Below are 21,711 nucleotides of genomic sequence, written 5' to 3' on the forward strand. Positions count from 1 at the left end.
ATGGAAATGAATGAATTTAAGTAAAGAATAAATGAGTTATGACTGAAACAGGGAGACTGATTCCAGCCAAAATATGGCTGCAATCTTTAAACCTATTAATTACAGATAAATTCATTGTTGAAAGCAGTGTGTATTATTTTGAAAAGTTCATAGATTATGCATTTATGGGCAACAAATACAATGTGTTAAACACTGTACGGAATTCGTGTTTCAAATGTTTAAATTCCCAGATTTCCAAAATTAGAAAAAACTACTTTACCAGAAAGTATATTCACTAATATGGTCACATGCTATTTGGGAACAACTGTTTTTGTGAAACCATTCTAATGTCCATTTTCGTTAGAAGCAAATAAAAATAGATCAAATAGTGACTGGGATAAAACAGGTCCTATTACAATTCAAAAATGTTCTATTTACCTGAAGTTGTAGAAGTTCAATTCCATGAATTTGAAACTCTCACATCATGAAAGTAACAAGCATTGCAAGCTACTAAATCATTCTCATTCCACTGAAAAGTTATGTAATTCAAAAATTCCTAAGACCAATTTTAATGATACAAAATTGCCATTATTGCATTTTTTTTTAAAAAGAGGTTTTAGACTTTCAAATCACCTGTGCAAGATGATTGTAATAATAATAATGGAGGAATAAATTTTCAAGTGGAATTACATTTAAGGCAATCTGCTTTATTAGAAGTGTACATCACATCTTTAGGTTTAATGAAAATATTTCAAAAGTGTCATTCAAGAGAGTGAAAAATACTACATTCTGAACATTTTTGGCTGAACAAAGTTACACTGTTTAAACTTTTAGATCTGGGTTTCTGGCATCACATTCAAGATTCTGTTCTATAAAAGTCTTTACAGAAATGAGTAGATGATACTCAAGACTTAGTTAAAGTGGAATTTAAAATTAAAAGGTCCTCCTGAGCCAAAAGGATTGAATCCTTGCCACTGGTTCCAAGATCTGTGAAAATTGTGACCACCTCCACCTTGTTGATTTTCTGGATCAAGAGGATCCTCTCCGGAATCAAATTTCTTCCTCATTTCTATGACAAAGAAACAAAATATTAGTATAAAAGGTTAGAGTATTCTGACAGATTTGGCTATCCAGTGCCCTCATCACCTTTGCAATCCAGTTAGATCCATTCCCCACTACATCCCCACAGCCCTGAAATTCTATTTCCTGAAGTGTCAGTTTTCTTTTCATTTTACTGGTCATCTCCACTTACACCACCCTAGAGACAGCAAGTGCCAGATCATGTACTATATAAACTAATTCTGCCTCACCATCCATACCCCAGCTATTTATGAAAAGCTTGTGGAAGTCACTGTGCCATCAGCTAACACTAACAGTCTTGCCTTTTCTACCTTGCAAAGCCTACAAAGTTTCCTTCAACGTTCTGAAATCTTCAAAAATTCAATCTTGTTTGAGGTAAAAATACAGCTTTTTAAAATTCATTCTCGGAATGATGGCATCACTGGCTGGACTAACATTTATTGCCCAGCCCAAATTGCCAAGAGGGCAGTTAAAAGTCAACCACATTGCTGTGGGTCAGGAATTATTATGTAGGCTAGAGCAGGTAAGGATGGCAGTTTCTCTTGTTAAAACAAGAGATTGTGAGCTAGATGGTTTCAAAACAAAATGGACCACTGTTTGAAAAAAGACCCCTGCCAGCCCAGCAATGCTCTCCTATAACCTCTTCCATCAGACAGTAGATACAGAAACTTGAATGTGCATTGGCAGGTTTAAAAATAGATTCTTCCCTGCTGTTATTAGGCTGTTGAATGGATTCTCTATCTTCAAGTAATGTCAATCCTACTAATGCTGATGTTGTTTTGTGGACTTCTTGTGTAATGTAACATTTATGCCTTCCTCTAAGCGCCCTGAAATCTGTATGTCCTCGTTTGCTATATCTGCCTGTACTGCTTGCAAAGCTTTTCACTGGACTTAGGTATAAGTGACTACAATAAATCAAATCAAGTCAGAGACTCTTAATTTCAGATTTTTATTGACTTTAAATACCACCATCCGTCATGGTAGGATTTAAATGTGGTTCCCCAGAACATTGCCTGGTCTCCGTTAACAGTAGTGATAACCTGCCTGGGCCATTGTCTCTTTTCCACAATTTAACTTCATAGCTAAACACCCTCATCCCTGGAACCATTTTGACAAATGATCTCTGCACACCCTCAAGAATGCTCACAACCTGCCTAAATTATAACAAAAACTCAGTGCGCCCAGAAGTTTAAAAAAGGTTCAGAAGTTAGGGCGGCACGGTGGCACAGTGGTTAGCACTGCTGCCTCACAGCGCCAGAGACCCGGGTTCAATTCCCGACTCAGGCAACTGACTGTGTGGAGTTTGCACGTTCTCCCAGTGTCCGCGTGGGTTTCCTCCGGGTGCTCCGGTTTCCTCCCACAGTCCAAAGATGTGCGGGTCAGGTGAATTGGCCATGCTAAATTGCCCGTAGTGTTAAGTAAGGGGTAAATGTAGGGGTATGGGTGGGTTGCGCTTCGGCGAGTCGGTGTGGACTTGTTGGGCCGAAGGGCCTGTTTCCACACTAAGTAATCTAATCTAAAAAAAAAAGTTTTCCTAGAGTCATACAACATAGAACAGGTTGTTTGGCCCACCATAGTCCACCAAATTCCACTAATCCCATTTACCTGCAATTAGAGTCAGAGATGTATACCACAGAAACAGACCCTTCAGTACAACTCGTCCATGCTGACCAGATATCCCAACCCAATCTAGTCCCACCTGCCAGCACCTGGCCCATATCCATCCGATACCTTCCTATTCATATACTCATCCAAGAGCCTTTTAAATGTTGTAAGTGTACCAGCCTCCACTACTTCCTCTGGCAGCTCATTCCATACACGTACCACCCTCTGCGTGAAAAAGTTGCCTCTTGAGTCTCATATCTTTCTCCTCTCACCCTAAACCTATGCCCTCTAGTTCTGGACTCCCCCACCCCAGGGAAAAGACTTTGCTTATTTATCCTATCCGTGCCCCTCATGATTTTATAAACCTCTATAAGGTCACCCCTCAGCCTCCGACGCTCCAGGAAAAATAGCCCAAGCCTATTCAACCTTTCCCTATAGCTCAAATCCTCCAACCCTGACAACATCCTTGTAAATCTTTTCTGAACCCTTTCAAGTTTCACAACATCTTTCCGATAGGAAGGAGACCAGAATTGCATGCAATATTCCAATAATGGCCTAACCAATGTCCTTTACAGCCACAAAATGACCTTCCAACTCCTGTACTCAATGCTTGACCAACAAAGGCAAGCATAAAAAGGCCTTCTTCACTATACCAAGTACCTGCAACTCCACTTTCAAGGAACTATGAACCTGCACTCCAAGGTCTCTGTTCAGCAACCCTCCAGAGGACCTTACCATTAAGTGTCTAAGTCCTGCTAAGATTTGCTTTCCCAAAATGCAGCACCTTGCAGTTATCTAAATTAAGCTCCATCTGCCACTTCTCAGCCCATTGGCCCACCTGATCAAGATCCCACTGTAATCGGAGGTAACCTTCGCTGTCCACTAAGTCTCCAATTTTGGTGTCATCTGCAAACTTACTAACTTTACTTCTTATGCTCACATCCAAATCATTTATACAAAAGACGAAAAGTAGTGGATGCAGCACCGATCCTCGTGGCACTCCACTGGTCACAGGCCTCCAGTCTGAAAAACAACCCTACACCATAACCCTGTCTTCTACCTTTGAGCCAGTTCTGTATCCAAATGGTGAGTTCTCCATGTATTCCATGAGATCTAACCTTTCTCACCTGTCTCATGGGGAACCTTGTCAAACGTCTTACTGAAGTCCATGTAGATTACATCTTTAACTCTGCCCGCATTAATCCTCTTTGTTACTTCTTCAAAAAACTCAAACAAGTTTGAGAGAGACAAAGCCATGTTGACTATCCCTAATCAGTCCCTGTCTTTCCAAATACATGGGCGGCACGGTGGCAAGCACTGCTGCCTCACAGCGCCGGAGACCCGGGTTCAATTCCCGCCTCAGGCGACCGACTGTGTGGAGTTTGCACGTTCTCCCCGTGTCTGCGTGGGTTTCCTCCGGGTGCTCCGGTTTCCTCCCATAGTCCAAAGATGTGCAGGTCAGGTGAATTGGCCATGCTAAATTGCCCGTAGTGTTAAGTAAGGGGTAAATGTAGGGGTATGGGTGGGTTGCGCTTCGGCGGGTCGGTGTGGACTTGTTGGGCCGAAGGGCCTGTTTCCACACTGTAATGTAATGTAATCTAATCTAATCTAAAAAAATCTAATCTAATGTACGTCCTGTCACTCAGGATTCCCTCCAATAACTTGCCCACCACCGATGTCAGGCTCACTGGTCTATAATTTCCTGGCTTGTCCTTACCATCTTTCTTAAACAGTGGCACCATATTAGCCAACCTCCAGTCTTCCGGCACCTCACCTGTGACCATCGATGATACAAATACCTCAGCAAGAGGCCCAGCGATCACTTCCCTAGCTTCCCACAGAGTTCTAGGGTGCACCTGATCAGGTACTGGAGATTTATCCACTTATGCATTTCAAGACATCCAGCACTTCCTTCTCTGTAATATGGACATTTTTCAAGATGTCACCATCTATCTCCCTACATTCTATATCTTCCATGTCCTTTTCCACAGTAAATACTGATACAAAATACTCATTCAGTATCTGCCCCATTTTCTGCGGCTCCACACAAAGGCCGCCTTGCTGATCTTTTAGGGGCCCTATTCTCTCCCTAGTTACCCTTTTGTCCTTAGTGTTTTTGTAAAAACCTTTTGGAATCTCCTTAACTCTATTTGCCAAATCTATCTCATGTCCCCTTTTTGCCCTCCTGATTTCCCTCTTAAGTATACCCCTACTTCTTTTATACTCTCACAATCTATCCTGTCTATACCTGACATATGCTTCCTTCTTTTTCTTAACCAAACTGTCAAATTCTCTCACCATCTAGCATTCCGTACACCTATCAGCATTTCCTTTCACCCTAACAGGGATACATGTTCTCTGGACTCTCGTTCTCATTTCTGAAGGCTTCCCATTTTCCAGCTGTCCCTTTACCTGCAAACATCTGCCCCCAATCAGCTTTTGAAAGCTCTTCCCTAATACTGTCAAAACTGGCCTTTCTCCAATTTAGAACTTCAACTTTTAGATCTGGTCTATCCTTTTCCATCACTATTTTAAAACTAATAGAATTATGGTTGCTGGTCCCAGTGCTCTCCCACTGACACCTCAGAGTAGGTCAAGTTTTGCACCTTCTCTAGTAGGTACTTCGACATACTGAATCAGGAAATTGTCTTGTACATACTTAAATTCCTCTCCATCTTAACCCTTAACACTATGGCAGTCCCAGCTAAGTTAAAATCCCCTACCATAACCACCCTATTATTCTTACAGACAACTGAGATCGCCTTACAAATTTGTTTCCCCATTTCCCTCTGACTATTAGAAGGTCTTTAATACAATCCCAATAAGGTGATCATCCCTTTCTTATTTCTCAGTTCCACCCAAATAACTTCCCTGGATGTATTTTTGATCCATAGCCTACTATACTCTGCTTTTTGTGCTCATCCAGATGCTTAACTACTGCAAATGTAACAGTCTCCCCCACCCTCTCAGGCAGCATATTCCACATTTCTATCATCATCTCGGTGAAAAAGCTTCCTCAGATCTCCTTAAATCATTTATGCCTTACCTGACACTACTGGTCTTAGTCACATCTGCCATGGAGAGAAAATTCTCGATCTATCCCATGCTTCTCCGTTTTGTATCTCAATCCCCTCAGCCTCCACCTCCTGCCCCATCCACAAAACCAAGGAAAATAAACCCAGACAATCCAGTCTCTCCTCATAACTGAGGACTTCCCATCCCAGGCAATAAGTGACCCTTCCTCAGGACAGCACAAATCCTACCAAACCTGTTGAGCTTTGCCAGCAATTATTGGATTACACCATCCATATTTGTTTTGGTTTTTAAAAAACTTCTACCATTGCTCTGCCTAATTTATCACTCCAATATCAGACTGCAACCTGAAACCACCCTCCTTACTATCAACACCAAAGTAATAAATATCTCCACTCGGGTCCAAGCAATTTTCCAGGTCATCTGTAAGCTAACTAAATATATTTTCCAAGTCAATAATGTACCAAAAACAGCAAACGTCCCAGAACTTATCCCTGTGGCACACTAATAGTTACATGGACTTAATTACAAAAAACAAACCTCCAACATCACCCTCTGTGTCCTATTTGTCAGCCAATTTTGGTTCCAGGTTGCCAACTTGCCTTGGCTCCCATGGGCTCTTATCTTTTGCACCAGCCTTCCAAGTGAGACCTTGTCAAAGGGCTTACTGAAGTCCATGTAAATCACATCAACTGTTCTACCCTCAATATATTTAGTCACCTTTTCAAAAACCCCATTAGTCAGACAGGTTCTCCCTTTATCATACACAGACAAAACTCACCTGGGCCCCACAGGCTGCAGCCTGTCATACAGGCCTCAGGACTGCGTTCCCCCCTCTGGAGGAAGCTCTTGTCTGAAGGTTTCCTGCTCCCAAACACACACTTTTCAAATCCTCAGGTGGCCAGGAAGATCCCTTTGGGAAGCATTTGTGGGAAGGCTGAGCAGAAATCTATTATAACTATTCCTGATATATCTCTTGCTTTCCAAACAGATTCATCCAGAACTTCAGAGTATTTTCTAATAATTTCCCTATCAGTGACATCAGATTAATTGGTCTGCAACTACCTGGCCTGTCTGTGCTGTCCTTCTTGAAGGATGGAACCACATTATCTTACCTCTAGTCACCTGACACTTCCCCCGTGGCCAAAGTAACAAATATCTCCAGGAGGGTCCCAGCAATTTTACACCTTGTATCCCAGGCTGCTGTGGGAGCCACCTCATCAGACCTCAGGGATTGATACACTTTGATTGCCAATACAAAATCTAATACCTCCTCCTTATCAATCTCAACATGCTCTAGAACCTCATCATCCCCAATGAAGTCTCCAGCTCAGTCTTTTTCCTTTGTGAATACAGATGAGAAATATTAATTTAAGACCTCAAGTACATCTTCCAGCTCCATGCACATTTTGTCCCTTTGGTCTCTAATAGGTTCCACTCTTTCCTTAGTAATCATATTGCTTTTAATATATCTACAAAACGCCTTGAAACTTTCCTTAATCCTATCAGACAAAGGCATTTCACGGCTCTCGTTGCCTTCCTAATTCAAGAAAAGGGCCTGCCTCATTTTTAATAAGCTACCTGAAAAAAAGTCCCTCTTTCTTTATCAAACTCTTAATATCGCTTGCCATTCAGGGTTCCCTGGATTTGCCATCCTTTTAATTCACTCTTGGAACATGCTAAACTTGAACTGTCACTAATACTTTTAAAAAGATTCCCATTTTCCAAATGTAAACTGACTTGAGCAGCTGCTCCCATATAGTTTGCCAGATCCTGTCACATGATATTGAAATTGGTCTTCTAATTTAGGCAACTTCTGCACTATTCTTCTCCATTTCCATTCCTTTAGCGCACTGCATACTTTTATGAGAAATTTTCTCCTAACTACTGCATGAAGCTCAGAGAAAACATTGGTTAACATGCAATGCATATACTTACATAAACAGGGTCTCAATTTGAATGGATAGCACAAGGAAAGACTAACATATGGACCAAACGAGTCTACTTAATGATAGTTAAATCGTGCTTATTCCATTATCAGTGCTAAAACTGAATAACGAATGTGGAAAGGGAAGCTCAACTGATTAAGGATGAGACAAATGGAATGGTGTTTTAATCAAAATGCCGGCACTCCGTTACAGACCAATGTTGTTTTGTTATTCTTAGTTGATTACTGGTTTTCAGAGAAGAATCCTGAAATTGTTTGTAAATTTAACCAATAATATTGCCGTATCTGGTCCTGGAAGTGAAATAATAGGCCACCTTGACAACAATTTTAAACTCATGGTCTTGGCCTTTCTAATGCAGTGTTAGCATAGATTTTACGATTTACCTTATTGATGGCATGAACTTGAAATGAGAAAAAAAAATCATGAACTTGAAGAAATAAGAAATATGGCAACAAGAAATGCTGAAACAATGTTAGTCAGAAACTATAGACTTCAGTAAAAGATATATCAGATTCATGGTCAGCAGCTTTTATAGTTCAGCTGCAAACAATTGGCAAAAAGTACATTTTTATTGTTTATGACAATTCCGAGTGCTTTGCTAACTTCTGTTAAAATGCTCTATTTTCATTAGCACATTCGCAAATTTTCTGCCCTTATACATTTTTTAGAGATTCATAATTAAGAATATGATATCTCTTCTCTATCCCTTCTTTCAAATAGATCACCTCATGTGTCTCTAAATCCAGTCTGCTACTAGTCTGCCCATTGTACTAGCCATGTCATTTTACAGCTGAATCTATCCTATTTGTTTGTCACACCAGGGTAACAAATTTTGCGGACCAAGTCCAAGTATCTCCCATATGACAGCATTATCTACTATCCACCATTTTAAACATCCATTTACCACAACTGTTTTCTGTCCAAGCCAAAAACTTTTAATCTAAATCTTAACAAGCCTTTTACCAAAACTTCAGTAAAATCCATAGAATCCAAAATATAACACCTGTTATATTCCCTTAAACCTCTTGCCTATCATACAAATAAGGAAATGGTGGTACGGACTGTCTTTCACCATTCCAATAAAATCTGAATTAGCATGTTCTGCCTGCATCATGCCACGGGACTTTATCCAATTAGTTCAATTCTAGAAAAGCTAAAATGATTTTCATTTCAATGAATATGGACACTTTATTTCAACTCATTTCCAAGTGCTGTGCAACACAGTTTTTTTTGCCAGATCGCAGGTCCCAATGGTTCAGCTGGTGAGATTAAAAAACACTCAGTTCTGAGGCTGCTGGATTACACAGAGGAGCAATGTGTATATGAATTTCAATGCTGATCTGGTGCTAGCTCCGTATGCTGTACATTCATGGCAGATTTATATTAAACAGCATATTCCTTCAGCTGAACACACCAGGTAATGCACTGAATAGCCTGTACTTGCACAATTATAAACTGTCCAACACATGTGATTCCACAATTAAATTATGCCCAACCATTTAAATAATCCTGAGCTAACAATTACACTGATAACCAATTTAAGATGGTCAGTTGAACTCTGGCACAACTGCAAGTACTGGATGCTAGATACTGTAAACACACACAGCCCGGTTCTTCACAAACACAACAGGTACACACATTTTACCTGTTTCAATTCAGTTAAATAGGTAAAAGCCTTTTTTTTTTTCTTTACTTAGGGCAATGCCTTGACCAGAGTGAACCAAACAACCTGGCAGTTAGTAACCAACTGTCAGCTAACTGGTCCATTCTCCATAGCAATGGCTCTATCAAAGTCCATTTGCCAAACGATCAGTGCTCTTACAAAAACAAGCTTCTCTTCTTCAATGAATTTTCTCAGTCATAAGAGGTTAAACTTTACAAAATCATGAACTTGAAGAAGTTCCTCTTCAGGATGCACTGTGTAGATAAAGCAAAATTCCAAATCAGAAATATACATCCACGTAAGACCATCTATATGACCAGCCATTTCATAAACAATGGAAATATCATTGTCTGAAGTGTAAACTATTTCCAGATCTTAAAATATTTCATTTTATGGGACTTTGAAATAAAAATCAGATGTTTTCCACACATTAAAGTGGCAAATGGATCAATAATTGCAGAAACTCGCAGTCTTTTTATAATAGCGATAATGGAATTGGTTATAAGCACCATGTGGTTGACATCCTTATGTAACACCTCATTTCAGCAATTTCAATAGTAGACATGTAACATTATTTGCAGCACACCTTGAAGCACAACCTTGAATAAAGCAACAGAGCTACTGCTGAGCCAAAGATAATTCATCAATGATGTATCCATATTAATCTAATTCGTTGGATAGGAGAGGGTTTAAAAACAAGCTTCATTTGTCTGATTTGCACCAAGACACCTTTAATGCTCTAGCTCTCCACTCAGTGATTGGGACCCAAAAAGACAAAAAGTGAAAAAAGGATCATTTTGAGCAAAAAGAACAAGACTATGATATCATTATGGGCCTTGGTTTGGATTTCAAACTTTGGTTAGGATCAAAATGTAGAAATCAAAGGGAGGTTAGGCTGTTAGTAAATGCTCTCTTATTGAATTTAAAGCATGAACACTCACAAAGGACAATTTCTCAATTGACTGCCATCTTATACCACCCTGCAAAAATGCTATTCCTTATTCCCAACTCCTCTGCCTCTGCTGCATCTGCTCCCAGGAGGACCAATTCCACCACAGACCACACCAGATGGCCTCCTTTAAAGACCGCAATTGCCCCTCTGACACATTGTTGATGATGCCCTAGAGTGCATCTGATCCATGTCCTGCACCTCCACCCTCAAACCCCACCCCTCCAACCACAACAAGGACAGGACCCCCCGGTCCTCACCTTCCACTCCACCAACCTCCATGTACATCTGTCATCCTCTGCCATTTCCACCACCTACAAACAGACCCCACCAGAGATATATTTCCCTCCCCACCCCTATCTGTTTTCCATAAAGACCGTTCCCTCTGACTACCTAGTCAGGTCCACGCACCCCAACAACCTACTCTCCCCTCCCGGCACCTTCTCCTGCCTCTGCAGAAATCGCAAAACTGTGCCCATACCTCCTCCCTCATGTCAGTCCAAGGCCCCAAAAGGAGCCTCCCACATCCAAAATTTCACCTGCACTTTCGCATGTCATTTACTATATCTGTTGCTCCCAAAAACTGTCTCCACTACATTGGGGATACAGGATACCAACTCACACAGCACTTCAGAGAACTTCTCCAGGACACCCACACCAACCAACCCCAATATGGATTTCACCAGTTTGCTCATTTCCCCTCTCCCCACCTTACCCCAGTTCCAACCTTCCAGCTCAGCACCATTCTCATGACCTGTCCAATCTGTCAATCTTCCTTCCCACCTATCTGCTGCATCCTGCCCTCCGACCATCACTTTTATCCCCACTTCCATCCAGCTAATGCATGGAAATGTTACACAAAAATCACCTCTCCTTCATTTTCTCCTTGAAGGAAAAAGGATAGGTACTCAAAATCATGACGCATCTGGATAGAACAGAAAAAAAAAGGATTCTGGATTAGATTAGATTAGATTACGTGTGGAAACAGGCCCTTCGGCCCACCATGTCCACACCGACCCGCTGAAGCGAAACCCACCCATACCCCTACATTTACCCCTTACCTAACACTACCGGCAATTTAGTATGGCCAATTCACCTGACCCTGCACATCTTTGGACTGTGGGAGGAAACCGGAGCACCCGGAGGAAACCCACGCAGACACGGGGAGAACATGCAAACTCCACACAGTCAGTCGCCTGAGGCGGGAATTGAACCCGGGTCTGTGGCGCTGTGAGGCAGCAGTGCTAACCACTGTGCCACCGTGCCGCCCACAATCGACGTTTCGGGCAAAAGCCCTTCATCAGGAATGCAGGCAGCTCTCTGCCTGCATTCCTGATGAAGGGCTTTTGCCCGAAACGTCGATTTTACTGCTCATCGGATGCTGCCTGCACTCCTGTGCTCTTCCAGCACCACTAATCCAGAATCTGGTTTCCAGCATCTGCAGTCATTTTTTTTTGTTGTGTGGGTAAAAACAAAGGCTGTTTCCATAGTTGGAAGGTCAACCACCAGAGGGCACCAATTTGAGTATAGCAATAAAGTTTGCTTTCATCTTGTTGTATTTGCACAGTATACAGAGAATTTGCATCCCACACAGCATGGTGGAGGCAGATTAATCATGGCTTTCAAAAAGAGAATTGGATAATTGCAGAGAGAAAATTTGCAGGCTGACAGGGAACGGTTAAGGCACTGGAATTAAAAAGTTGTTCTTGCATTGCGATACATCAACATGACACACTGAACTGCCTACTTCTGTGCAGTCACAATCTGACCCAGGCAAATTTGATGGCAAATCAGGGAGTCAATATACAGAAAGAGAAGCTCAATGCACTCTTAAAATGAGATACCAACATAGTAAAAGTACAACCTTAAACTACATGCAAGCAGCATATTATACAGCTACACAAAAGCTACAAATAGTGGATTGTAGATAGGAAGGAAGAAGCAGACAATATAAAATCATGGCACAATTCTAAAGGAGGTGCATAAAATCACGATGTAGGTTGAGGACTGTGGTTAATAAATTATCCTAGATTTATTAATAAAGGCCTCGGAGGACAATAGCAAGGCGGCTATTTTGCACAACACACTAGTTCAACTTCAGCACAAGTATGGTGTTCAGTTATACGCATCTCACTTTACAAAGTGTACGGGACCACACATTTTTCCTTTTGGGACATGAAGTTGCTATATTGCTGAAGTACTAGGAGAGTTTTACAACTTGAAAATATCATGTACATTTTTAACTGTACAGACAATGTTACTTTTTTGAAACAGTGAAACTTTAAGATAAAGTGACACATGAGTGTTTGCAAAGGAAGACCAACAGTCTTTCAATTAGTTGGAGGTTCAGTCTGCTACAGATGTACAGAGGTGCAAAGCAATCAAGGGCCTATAAAAATGAAAAAAATCTCTCCCGAGTTGTATGGGCAAAGACAAAACAAAAAGCTAAAAGAAAATCACATCCTAGGTTGACTGAATCAAAGTGGAGATGACCATCACTTTAACGGAGTGTCAATGCTAAAAATCAAAAGAGGAATTAAGACTTTTTAGCCCACGTGTATTCTGGACTAGTCTTCAGAAGAATTTTTCTTCTATAGCTATTTCTTCCCACCTATGAGGTGCCAAATCATCTGTCTTTTGCCTGAAATCGACAGTGTCTGTATGTATTTGAGTTTTTTTACAAAAGGGAGATAATCTAAATTGCATAGCAGTAAATAGAAATCCTCTTTTCTGTTTATTTGTAACATACAGCTTTAACAAATGGCAGTTATTTTCTGTTAATGGTGAAGTATTGTGTACCATTCTGGTCATGACAATATGTGGAGGCTTTGGAGAGGGGGAAAAAAAAAAGGTTTACCAGGACGTTGCTTGCTTAGTCATGTATTAGCTCTTAAGGACAGATTGAGCAAACCTGAATAGTTCTCGCGAGAGTATTGGAGGCCAAGTGGCAACCTGATAGAAATTTATAAAATGGAGAGAGGCCTGGATAGGGTAGATACTGTGAGAATCTTTCAGAGGGTGTCAAATACTAGATGACATAGGTTTAAAGCTAGAAGGGAAAAGTTTAAAAAAGATGAGTAAAAGTGCTTTTACGAAACGAAAGGTGGTAGGAGCCTGGAAATGCACTGCCAGGGGAGGTAGCAGAAGCAGGTACAATAGCAACATTTAAAGAGGCATTTAGCTAACACATGTACAAGAAAAAGGATATGGACCGTGAGCAATTAAATGGGATTAGTTTAGGAAGGCATCACCGGTCAAAGGGCTATACTGTTCCATGTTCTACAAAACCTGGTAGAAATCCTTTGGTCCTGAATAACCATCAGTTCGGCAAAATGAAGGCCTCAGTGGACTTTATACATTTTGTGATAGCTTGTAGAATAGTGGAGCATGACGACGTGATGGTGGTGCTGGAGGAAGAAATTGCCTTCTCCATGCAACCCTGCACAAAGGAAATTCTTCATTGGGATACCAGTGCAGGCCAGATGGGTTGAATGGTATCCTAATTCTGGAAATAACTGTCTATTTTGCTGAAAGTGACGTACCTCAAACAGATCTCCTTCCACAAAAATAAACTCAGCATTGACGAATTCAATTTGCAGCCAAAATTCCTTAACCCTGGAAGCATTCTGGCAACTCTCCTCTACACCCTCACAGGGACTTTCACAATCGACTCAAACCATGGTGACCAGAGTCAGATGCACCATTAATTGTGGCCTACCTGGAGTGTTATAAAGATTCAGCATAACTTCTCTGCTTTTGTACTCAATACCTTTGTTAAGCTCCAGATTTCCCCATGCTTTGCCCATTACAACGTGGCATGATTCCTGCCCTCTTTAAAGATTGTACACCTCAGGCCTTGCCCCTGCACACACTAAATATGTAGGAGTTGATTATCGCCCTATTCCCTTATCCTAATGTCTCAGTTCTCTTGTATTAAATCCCAGCTAGAACTTGCCTGCTCATTCTGCTATACATATTCTGTTGCAGATTGCCGATAACTACACCTTTTGCAGGTTCAACAACTGCAGCAGTTAAGTATTCGTCCTTTCAAACATGAATTTTACAAACTTTAAAGAGAATTTTGGTGCATACTGAAAAGCAATGTCAAATAACCTATTAGAGAAGGAATGGCAAAGACAAATGCTGCTCCATACCTGGATCAGTGAGTACTTCTTTAGCAGCTGCTATGTCAATGAATTTTTTTTCTGCTTGTTTCTTTTCAGTTTCTTCCTGGAAGTTATCAGGATGCCACTGCATTGCCAGCTTTCTGTATGCTTTAATAATCTCACGCTTTTTGGCACTTCTGAAAATGGCAAAAGTACACAGAAACCATGCTCATTTTTTGGACGTTCTTTGTCTAACATCTACATGAATAAATGTTGACTAGGTCTGAGCCAAGTGAAAGAGTTGAGGTTATGTTGTTCCACATTTCAGCCTATTATAAAAGTAAAAGTTGGAACAGTTCAGAATACATGCTTAGAAAGAATATTCCTATATTTAAAATACTAAACATTAATTCTCTTATAGCATCATAATTTAATACACCGGCACAATCAGTAAATAAACAAACCCATGTATGCAGTAATAATGGTATAGGCTATAGATGGGTGATTGAATGACTTATTATTTGCAACTTGTAGGTTAAGCATAGAGGTTTTCAATTACTTTACTCCAGATTCAGGATCTTTAGATATCACAACATTTAGCAAAGATTTTGGTAAATACCTTTTCACTCCTAATATCTTGTAGTAATCTTTCTTCTGTGACTGTTTAAGAAGTTTCTGTGCTCTCTCCAGTCCTTCCCTTATTTCTTGATCATGGTCACTGTGGTCTCTTGCAACTTCGTAGTCTTTGATTGCTGTACAATTTAGACACCAAAATTTACTCCTTGCATGCTGAACTTCAAGTCTCTTACTAATAAGAGTGGGCTTAAAATAAACCTACAGCTTGCTTTACAGTTGGATAAAAACAAATTCCAGTTTTATAAGTGGGTAAATGTCAGTGAACAAAAGCAAGTTAAAAAGTAAAAAGTAGTCTTCATCACTGCTTGATTTACTTCAAAAGGTACAATGGATAGACAAGTTGGAGAAAGAAAATGCCAGAATTCAAAAGATTATAATCCATTATTTGCAATGTTAATAAGCAAGTGAGGATCGGGTATCCAAAATCATGAGTGGTCTGCATAGTGAAAAAACGAGAAGCTCTTTCTATAGTTGGGACTATTGCAAAGCAGAACGCACAGATCTCAGGTATTTTGTAAAAGAAGCAATGGTAACAGGAGGAAAAAGTTCTTTCATGCAGTGAATGGGTTAGGTTCTGGAATGTACTGTTAAGAGTATGTTGGATGCAAGTTCAAATAAGCTTTCAAAAGGGAAGTAGATCATTATTTAAAAAAAAAGGTAAAAAAGTTGCAGTCACAGGGAAATATGGGGAATAGCATAAGGAAAGCTGCTTCTTCACAGGGCCAGCACAAGTGTGATGGCCCAAAAGGCTGCCTCCTATTTCTTAGCCATTCTTGATTCCATGTGCCAAAGACTGACACCAGCATCCTTTTTATCTGCACATGAAGGGCATTCAAGTAAAACAATTGGGTGGTGAAAAATTCATAAGGTCATATTCTTCACTGGCAGAAAGAATGCAAAAGCAGCATGTTATCTAAAATGGTGAGAGACTGCACGGGATGTGGGGTGGTGGCATACATGGCCTTGTGGCTTTCCAGGGAAATGGAATGAGAGTTATGTAGGCTACTGGTGAGACAGTATCTGAAATACTATGTGCTGTATTGGTCACTTTAAAAGGGAGGCTGTAAATGCATTGGAGCTAGTTCAGAAAAGGTTTAACCAGACTAATTTCTGTAATGTTTGGATGCAAGAGAGATAGTCGAATGAGTATCTAATGAGAAAATGTTTGGAGAGACTCTGCTTGTATGCGAGTTGAGAGGTGTAAGTAGAGGCTTAATTAAAATATACATAAGATTTGGAGGGATCTTTACAGGGCATTTGGGGAAAAAAGGATGTTTCCTCATCCAGGATCTAGAACTAGGGGGTTACTACTTATCAAGAGTTGCCTACTTATTTCAAAAAGGGTAAGTGAAATTTTCTGAGAAGGTCCTGAAACTTTGCTTCCATCACCTTTCCAGGAAGAGAGTTTTTAAGGCTGGGGTAAATATATTATTGTTAAGCAAGGGAGCTAAGATCATCAGGGGTTTGCAGGAATGTAGGGTCACAATCAGATCAGCCAGCAGATCAAGCTCAAAAGGCTGAAAGGCCTACTTCTATTGGTACTTTTGTGTATTTGCTGATCGGCATTTTTGCTGATGTCTGAAGAAGTGACCAATCCATGAGAAGTGGGTTCTGATACAAGTGCTGCATGTCATGTAGTTCTTCGATGTGGTTATCATAGGTTGATTTCAGTCTGGTGACTGCTGCCAAGCCATTAACCACCCAAAACCACTATGGTACAAGCTAGCCCATAAAATAATCAGCAATCGTCCACATCATCAGCTGTTGTCTCCAAACTTGTGAACACCAATGTAAAAGGCCTTCACTCGTGTGTAGAATACTCATGTGGTTGTTTTCACCACTGCGGAAGTGATAAGCTAGAGGGCCTTTTTCTGTGCTGCAGATCTTTATAATGCTCCTCAGTGGTACAATAGGAAGTTGTAGTGGCACTTTACAAACAAGTACTCAGCTCCAGTGTGGATGGAGTAAGTACGGAGTCTCAGCCTCAGCACTCACGTAGCAAGGAACAGAAGAAAGGAAGGGAATAAATGCAGATATTTGACTAAAAATGTCCACACAATCAGTTAAGGCAGAATTAAAATAAACTGCAATTAGATTAGCAGAGTTTACCATGTCCACACTCATTCCAGGAAAAATGAGTAGCAAAGTATTTGAGTTCAACACAAAAATACTGAATGCTGCACTTACGAAACAAAGTGCTGGAAATACTCAGCAAGGTCAGTGTGGGGAGAGAAACGAGCGACATTCTGGCAAAAGATTATACAGCCGAAATATTAACCGTTCCTCTATCATACCACAGTATTGGAAATTGGGATCCCACCTAAACCTGCATTCAATTAGCATTCCATATTTGGCATTGCCTGCGTAGAACAAGACCTCATTTACATCTGTCATATCAATAATCAGTCTTCTAAAAATGTAAACAAATGCCCAGTGCATAAAAAACACACAGGAAAGCAAGAACTACCAAGGTCATGTCAAAAAATTTATTAGGTGCCGCCTTATCTAATATTTTCAACTGTCTGTGTGAATAAAGACTTTGTTCTTAGAAGAAAAAAAAACATCAAAAAGGGAGGTGGGCAAGGGACTGTATTCTGGTGTTGTGAGGAGCTGAACCATGGGCAACAGCCGAGAGGATTTAGACAGTGATTGAAATAGCATAGACAGCCAGTCCCAAACTGGGGTCTACTGTAAGGGGAGGATGGGCAAGATGATCCTGGCTCGAGACTTGGGCATTCCCCTACATCAATCCAAGGCAAGAACAAAAAACTGTGTATAGTCAAAAGACCACCAAAAAAAAAGTTAGTGTGTGCTGGGCTAAGCCATTGTTTTTATTAGTCAATACAAGGCGACACAGTGGCTCAGTGGTTAGCACAGCTGCTTCACAGCACCAGGGACCTGGGTTCGATTCCCACCTCAGGTGACGGTCTGTGTGGAGTCTGTACATTCTCTCCATGTCCGCATGGGTTTCCTCCGGGTGCTCTGGTTTCCTCTCACAATCCAAAGATGTGCAGGTGAGGTGAATTGGCCATGATAAAAATTGCTCAGTGTTAGCTGCATTAGTTCGGGGGTGAATATAGGATAGGGGAATGGGTCTGGATGGGTTACTGTTCAGAGGGTCAGTGTGGACTTGTTGGGCCAAAGGGACTGTTTCTATACTGTAGGGAATCTAATCTAAATCAAAATTCAAAGCATCAGGTGTGCTGCTCCTACTCAAATTTTACAGAAAGGATTTGGTATCAATTTGCATTCTCAGCGGTCTCAGCTGTTCAATGCCAATGTACCATATCTAAACTGGCATCTTTCAATAAACTCAAATTGCTATAAATCCATACAATGTAACTGATTACAGACCCCAAAAATAACAAACACGGATGATACGAGTATTTCCGACATTGACCAAAATATCTGTAGGTATAGACAAAAATATTCAGAAGGGAAAAGCTTGGTAATGTCACTATGATAATATGAACAGGACCTGACTACTTGTGCATAAAAGTGCAGAAGAGAGACAAAATTTAAAAATTATGGATTTTACAAAAGGAAGACTTATTAAGTACAAACCAAATCTGGTTGATCAAAGTATTGCATCAAGAAAATAATGCAAAAGGGAAAGACAGAAAAGGATTCATTGCATCCAAATTCACATCTTAGATTCCTCTGCTTATTGGCAAGCTATCTAACTTTTAATAAGTAAGCTTTGTATGTTTAGCTGCAGAGTCTAAACTGACCATCCAAATAATCATTTATAAACCGGAGAATAGGACCATATTGTTATACTAACTGTAAAGATCGCAGGAGCAAATTTACAATGTGTAGAAGTGCACAAGTTTGCCTAACGGTTTCATAACTGGTTCAAAAAAGGAATGAATAAGATTTTAGATTTGAACACAATAGACAACAAAAAATAAAACTAGTACCTTCTTCATATCGTTCCTCTAAAATATAAGCTTCTGCTCGGTCTTTCAATGCATTTATATTGCTGGCATCCTGCTGCAATACTTCTGTACAAGTTTTGATGGCTTCTTTTCCTTGTTGGTTCTAAACAAAAGATAATTATGATAATAAAAAAAACAACTTAAATGGATACTAATCTTCATGAATTACTCCCTAATTTATCCCTGAAGAAAAACAAATAACTTGGGCATAATTGCACCCAGATACACATTTCCCACATTTGCAGATACCTGAAGCGAATAATAAATTTACATTGCATATTCAAACAAAAAAAAGGGAACTATAATCCACCACAGTAGGACATTACATTCAAAACCAAAACCTCAGATAACTGAAATTCTTACCTTTGATAAACAATGACAAATTCTTTCCTTTGCATGCAAGGTATACTGCAGAACTTTTGGCTCGGTTTTCATAGCAGTTTCATATTTACTGACAGCATCAGAGTATCTATAGCAGGAAATAAAGAATATACACAGAATTAGAAGCAATATTTTCTGTATTCCTTGTGATAAGCAGAGGAACTTACTCACTGTGATTGATATATTGTCACCAGAAGCTCTGCTAGATAATGTCCTGAAGTTATAGTATGCAAATAACCCCTTTCAAGTTGAAAGATCAAAGAAGGTGCAAGAGGATGATGCAGATTCCAGAGACATTAGAGCAGTTTACCCAGGAGGTGAGACCAGCACAGGTTACATCTGAAGAGGAGTGGGACCATCTCGTTCATAGAAAGGTTTCCTATGTTATCGGGATGAATGTATCCTTTTTTGTTGGGGGGAATGGGGGAGTTTCTGACAAGTACTTCAGAAGGGAGACAACCCGAAATGGTATTAGAGTACAATATGTCTGGAAGGCAGAGGAAATACTGGCCAGATAAGAAAAAAAAAAAGTGCTCAGTCTAGCAAATCTAAATTGAAGACATCTTCATGCAATAAGCTCAAGGGTATGGGAATATCATCTGTGGGAGCCATTTCCTTGGCCACATCTGCCCTCCCAGATAAGGAACCATTTTGCGGAGAAATAGTATTGGGCAGGGGCCTCCCACACATAGCTTCATTTATTCGCTCACCATGACGTAATACTGAAGTGTAGCTGATCGGTTCAAAAAAAAAGTCTCGGCCTACCTGCTCACTGATTTCCCACTGTGATGTATTGTTAGATGTATGTCGCTTAACTGCTCACATGGTGCCTAGCTTGTCAATTAGCTTCTCTCTCTACAATATACTGCCAATATTTGTTATTCATTTAATTGGGGAGATCTGTTCTTAATTTGGTGTGGATCATAATAAATAGCATGCTAAGGTGATAACAGTTAATCATGTCCACTTGTGGAACACCTACCATTACTTAGTTCTGACCTTCTGATCTCAATCATCCTGAAGCTTTTGAATTAACGATCAGTGCCTGTCTTTTTGCTATTTAATCCTGTAATTTTTGCTGCATAATCTGAGATTTACCAAGCCACTATGTGAACTGAGGGTCTCCCCTGATGCATTGTGTAATAAACTGGTTAATGCTCAAGGTCTGCCTCAGATTTTCTTCAAAATCATCACATAGCTACGTCCGAGACTTAGTGTTACAAAGCGGAGGTTGTCACCCCTCTGATAATTAAAACCAAAACACCCGAAGAGATCGCCTCGCCATCTGATAAAAAAAGTGAAACTCTTACCACCAATTTGTTATAAAAGTGGCTAAATGAAATGGAATCCTTTCACCCACTCTACAATTTACAAATAACAATTTATTTATCTAACACCACAGTGAACAATTAACAAACTTACTAACATACAGAATAAATCTCTAACTGCTACCTATTCCCTTAGGAAACTAAATTCTAGTAGGTATACTGTTTCAATAATAGGTCCTACTTATATAAATCCAATTAATAAGATAATCCAATTAAAACTTAGTGTCTCAAATTTCACACACAATATATCCTCCTGAACTTTCTGTATCTTCTTCCTTCGCTTTTTTCCAAAATGCCTTCTCAGGCGGCTTCTGATGTCAACAATATTTGCTGAAGATGCCTTTATAGGTAGGCAATACTTTTCACAGCACATAGATTTCTTGACAGCACCGTGTATTTAGTTCTCAGATGGCAGGTTTGCTCTGTTCAGATAGCAGCAGGCTCTCATTTTCAAGTGTCTGCATCTTTTATACCCGTGATTACATTTTAATTTCTTTACAACTGGTTTGGTTCGGGTTTGTCAACACTATCAGATTTGAATTTAATTGATCCTTAGTATCCAAGTGCCTTTTTAAATTAATTAGCTGAATTTAAACTGTCGTCTGGATAAAAATGCTGCTTTGGTCTGGTAACTCAACTTTTTCATACAACGTTTCTACAAGTGCACCTGCAGTAACTGCTGTTCAGACATCCATTTTAACTCTAAGCATAAAAAGCACTTTCCCTTAAGAGACAACATGATGCTTCCCCCCCAAACAGTCCAAACACGTGCAGCTTTGGTGGACTAGCCACGTTAAGTTGCCCTGCAGTATATAAAGGACCTCCAGGATTGATGGTTTAGGCAAGGTAAATATGTGAGGTTAGAGGGCAAAAGGTGGGTGGGATACTCTTTGGAGGGTTGGTTGAACAGCCTCTTGCTGCACTGTAGGGACTATAATTACATCCAAGAGAGCATTTTTTTTGTCAGTATGTGAAAAGCCCAAGGAGGCAGTTCTGGAGTTAATATTTGGAAAGATCGAGCAGGAGAAAGATGCAGGAGCATTTTGGAGACAATGAACATAATG

General features: G+C 40.2%; 1 protein-coding gene across 4 annotated transcripts in view; it reads right to left on the reverse strand.

The window, feature by feature from the left end:
• Positions 1-665: 665 nt before the first annotated feature.
• dnajc3a (DnaJ (Hsp40) homolog, subfamily C, member 3a) overlaps positions 666-21,711 on the reverse strand; it is a 74,131-nt gene continuing 53,085 nt past the window's right edge. For 3 of the 4 annotated variants that reach the window (XM_043691462.2, XM_087987991.1, XM_087987992.1), the window contains 5 exons: positions 19,302-19,407; positions 18,921-19,041; positions 14,984-15,116; positions 14,413-14,561; positions 666-1,048 (listed from right to left, as the gene is read on the reverse strand). In XM_043691462.2, coding sequence (XP_043547397.1) covers positions 891-1,048; positions 14,413-14,561; positions 14,984-15,116; positions 18,921-19,041; positions 19,302-19,407 — 667 coding nt within the window. In that variant the 3' untranslated portion in view covers positions 666-890. Of the gene's footprint in view, positions 1,049-14,412; positions 14,694-14,983; positions 15,117-18,920; positions 19,042-19,301; positions 19,408-21,711 lie in introns of those variants that run through there. The other variant, XM_087987993.1, reaches the window with a different exon arrangement.

This window comes from Chiloscyllium plagiosum, unplaced genomic scaffold, assembly GCF_037043375.1.
Source record: "Chiloscyllium plagiosum isolate Xiang-an unplaced genomic scaffold, Cpla_swu_hap1 HiC_scaffold_6, whole genome shotgun sequence".
NCBI lineage: Eukaryota > Metazoa > Chordata > Chondrichthyes > Orectolobiformes > Hemiscylliidae > Chiloscyllium > Chiloscyllium plagiosum.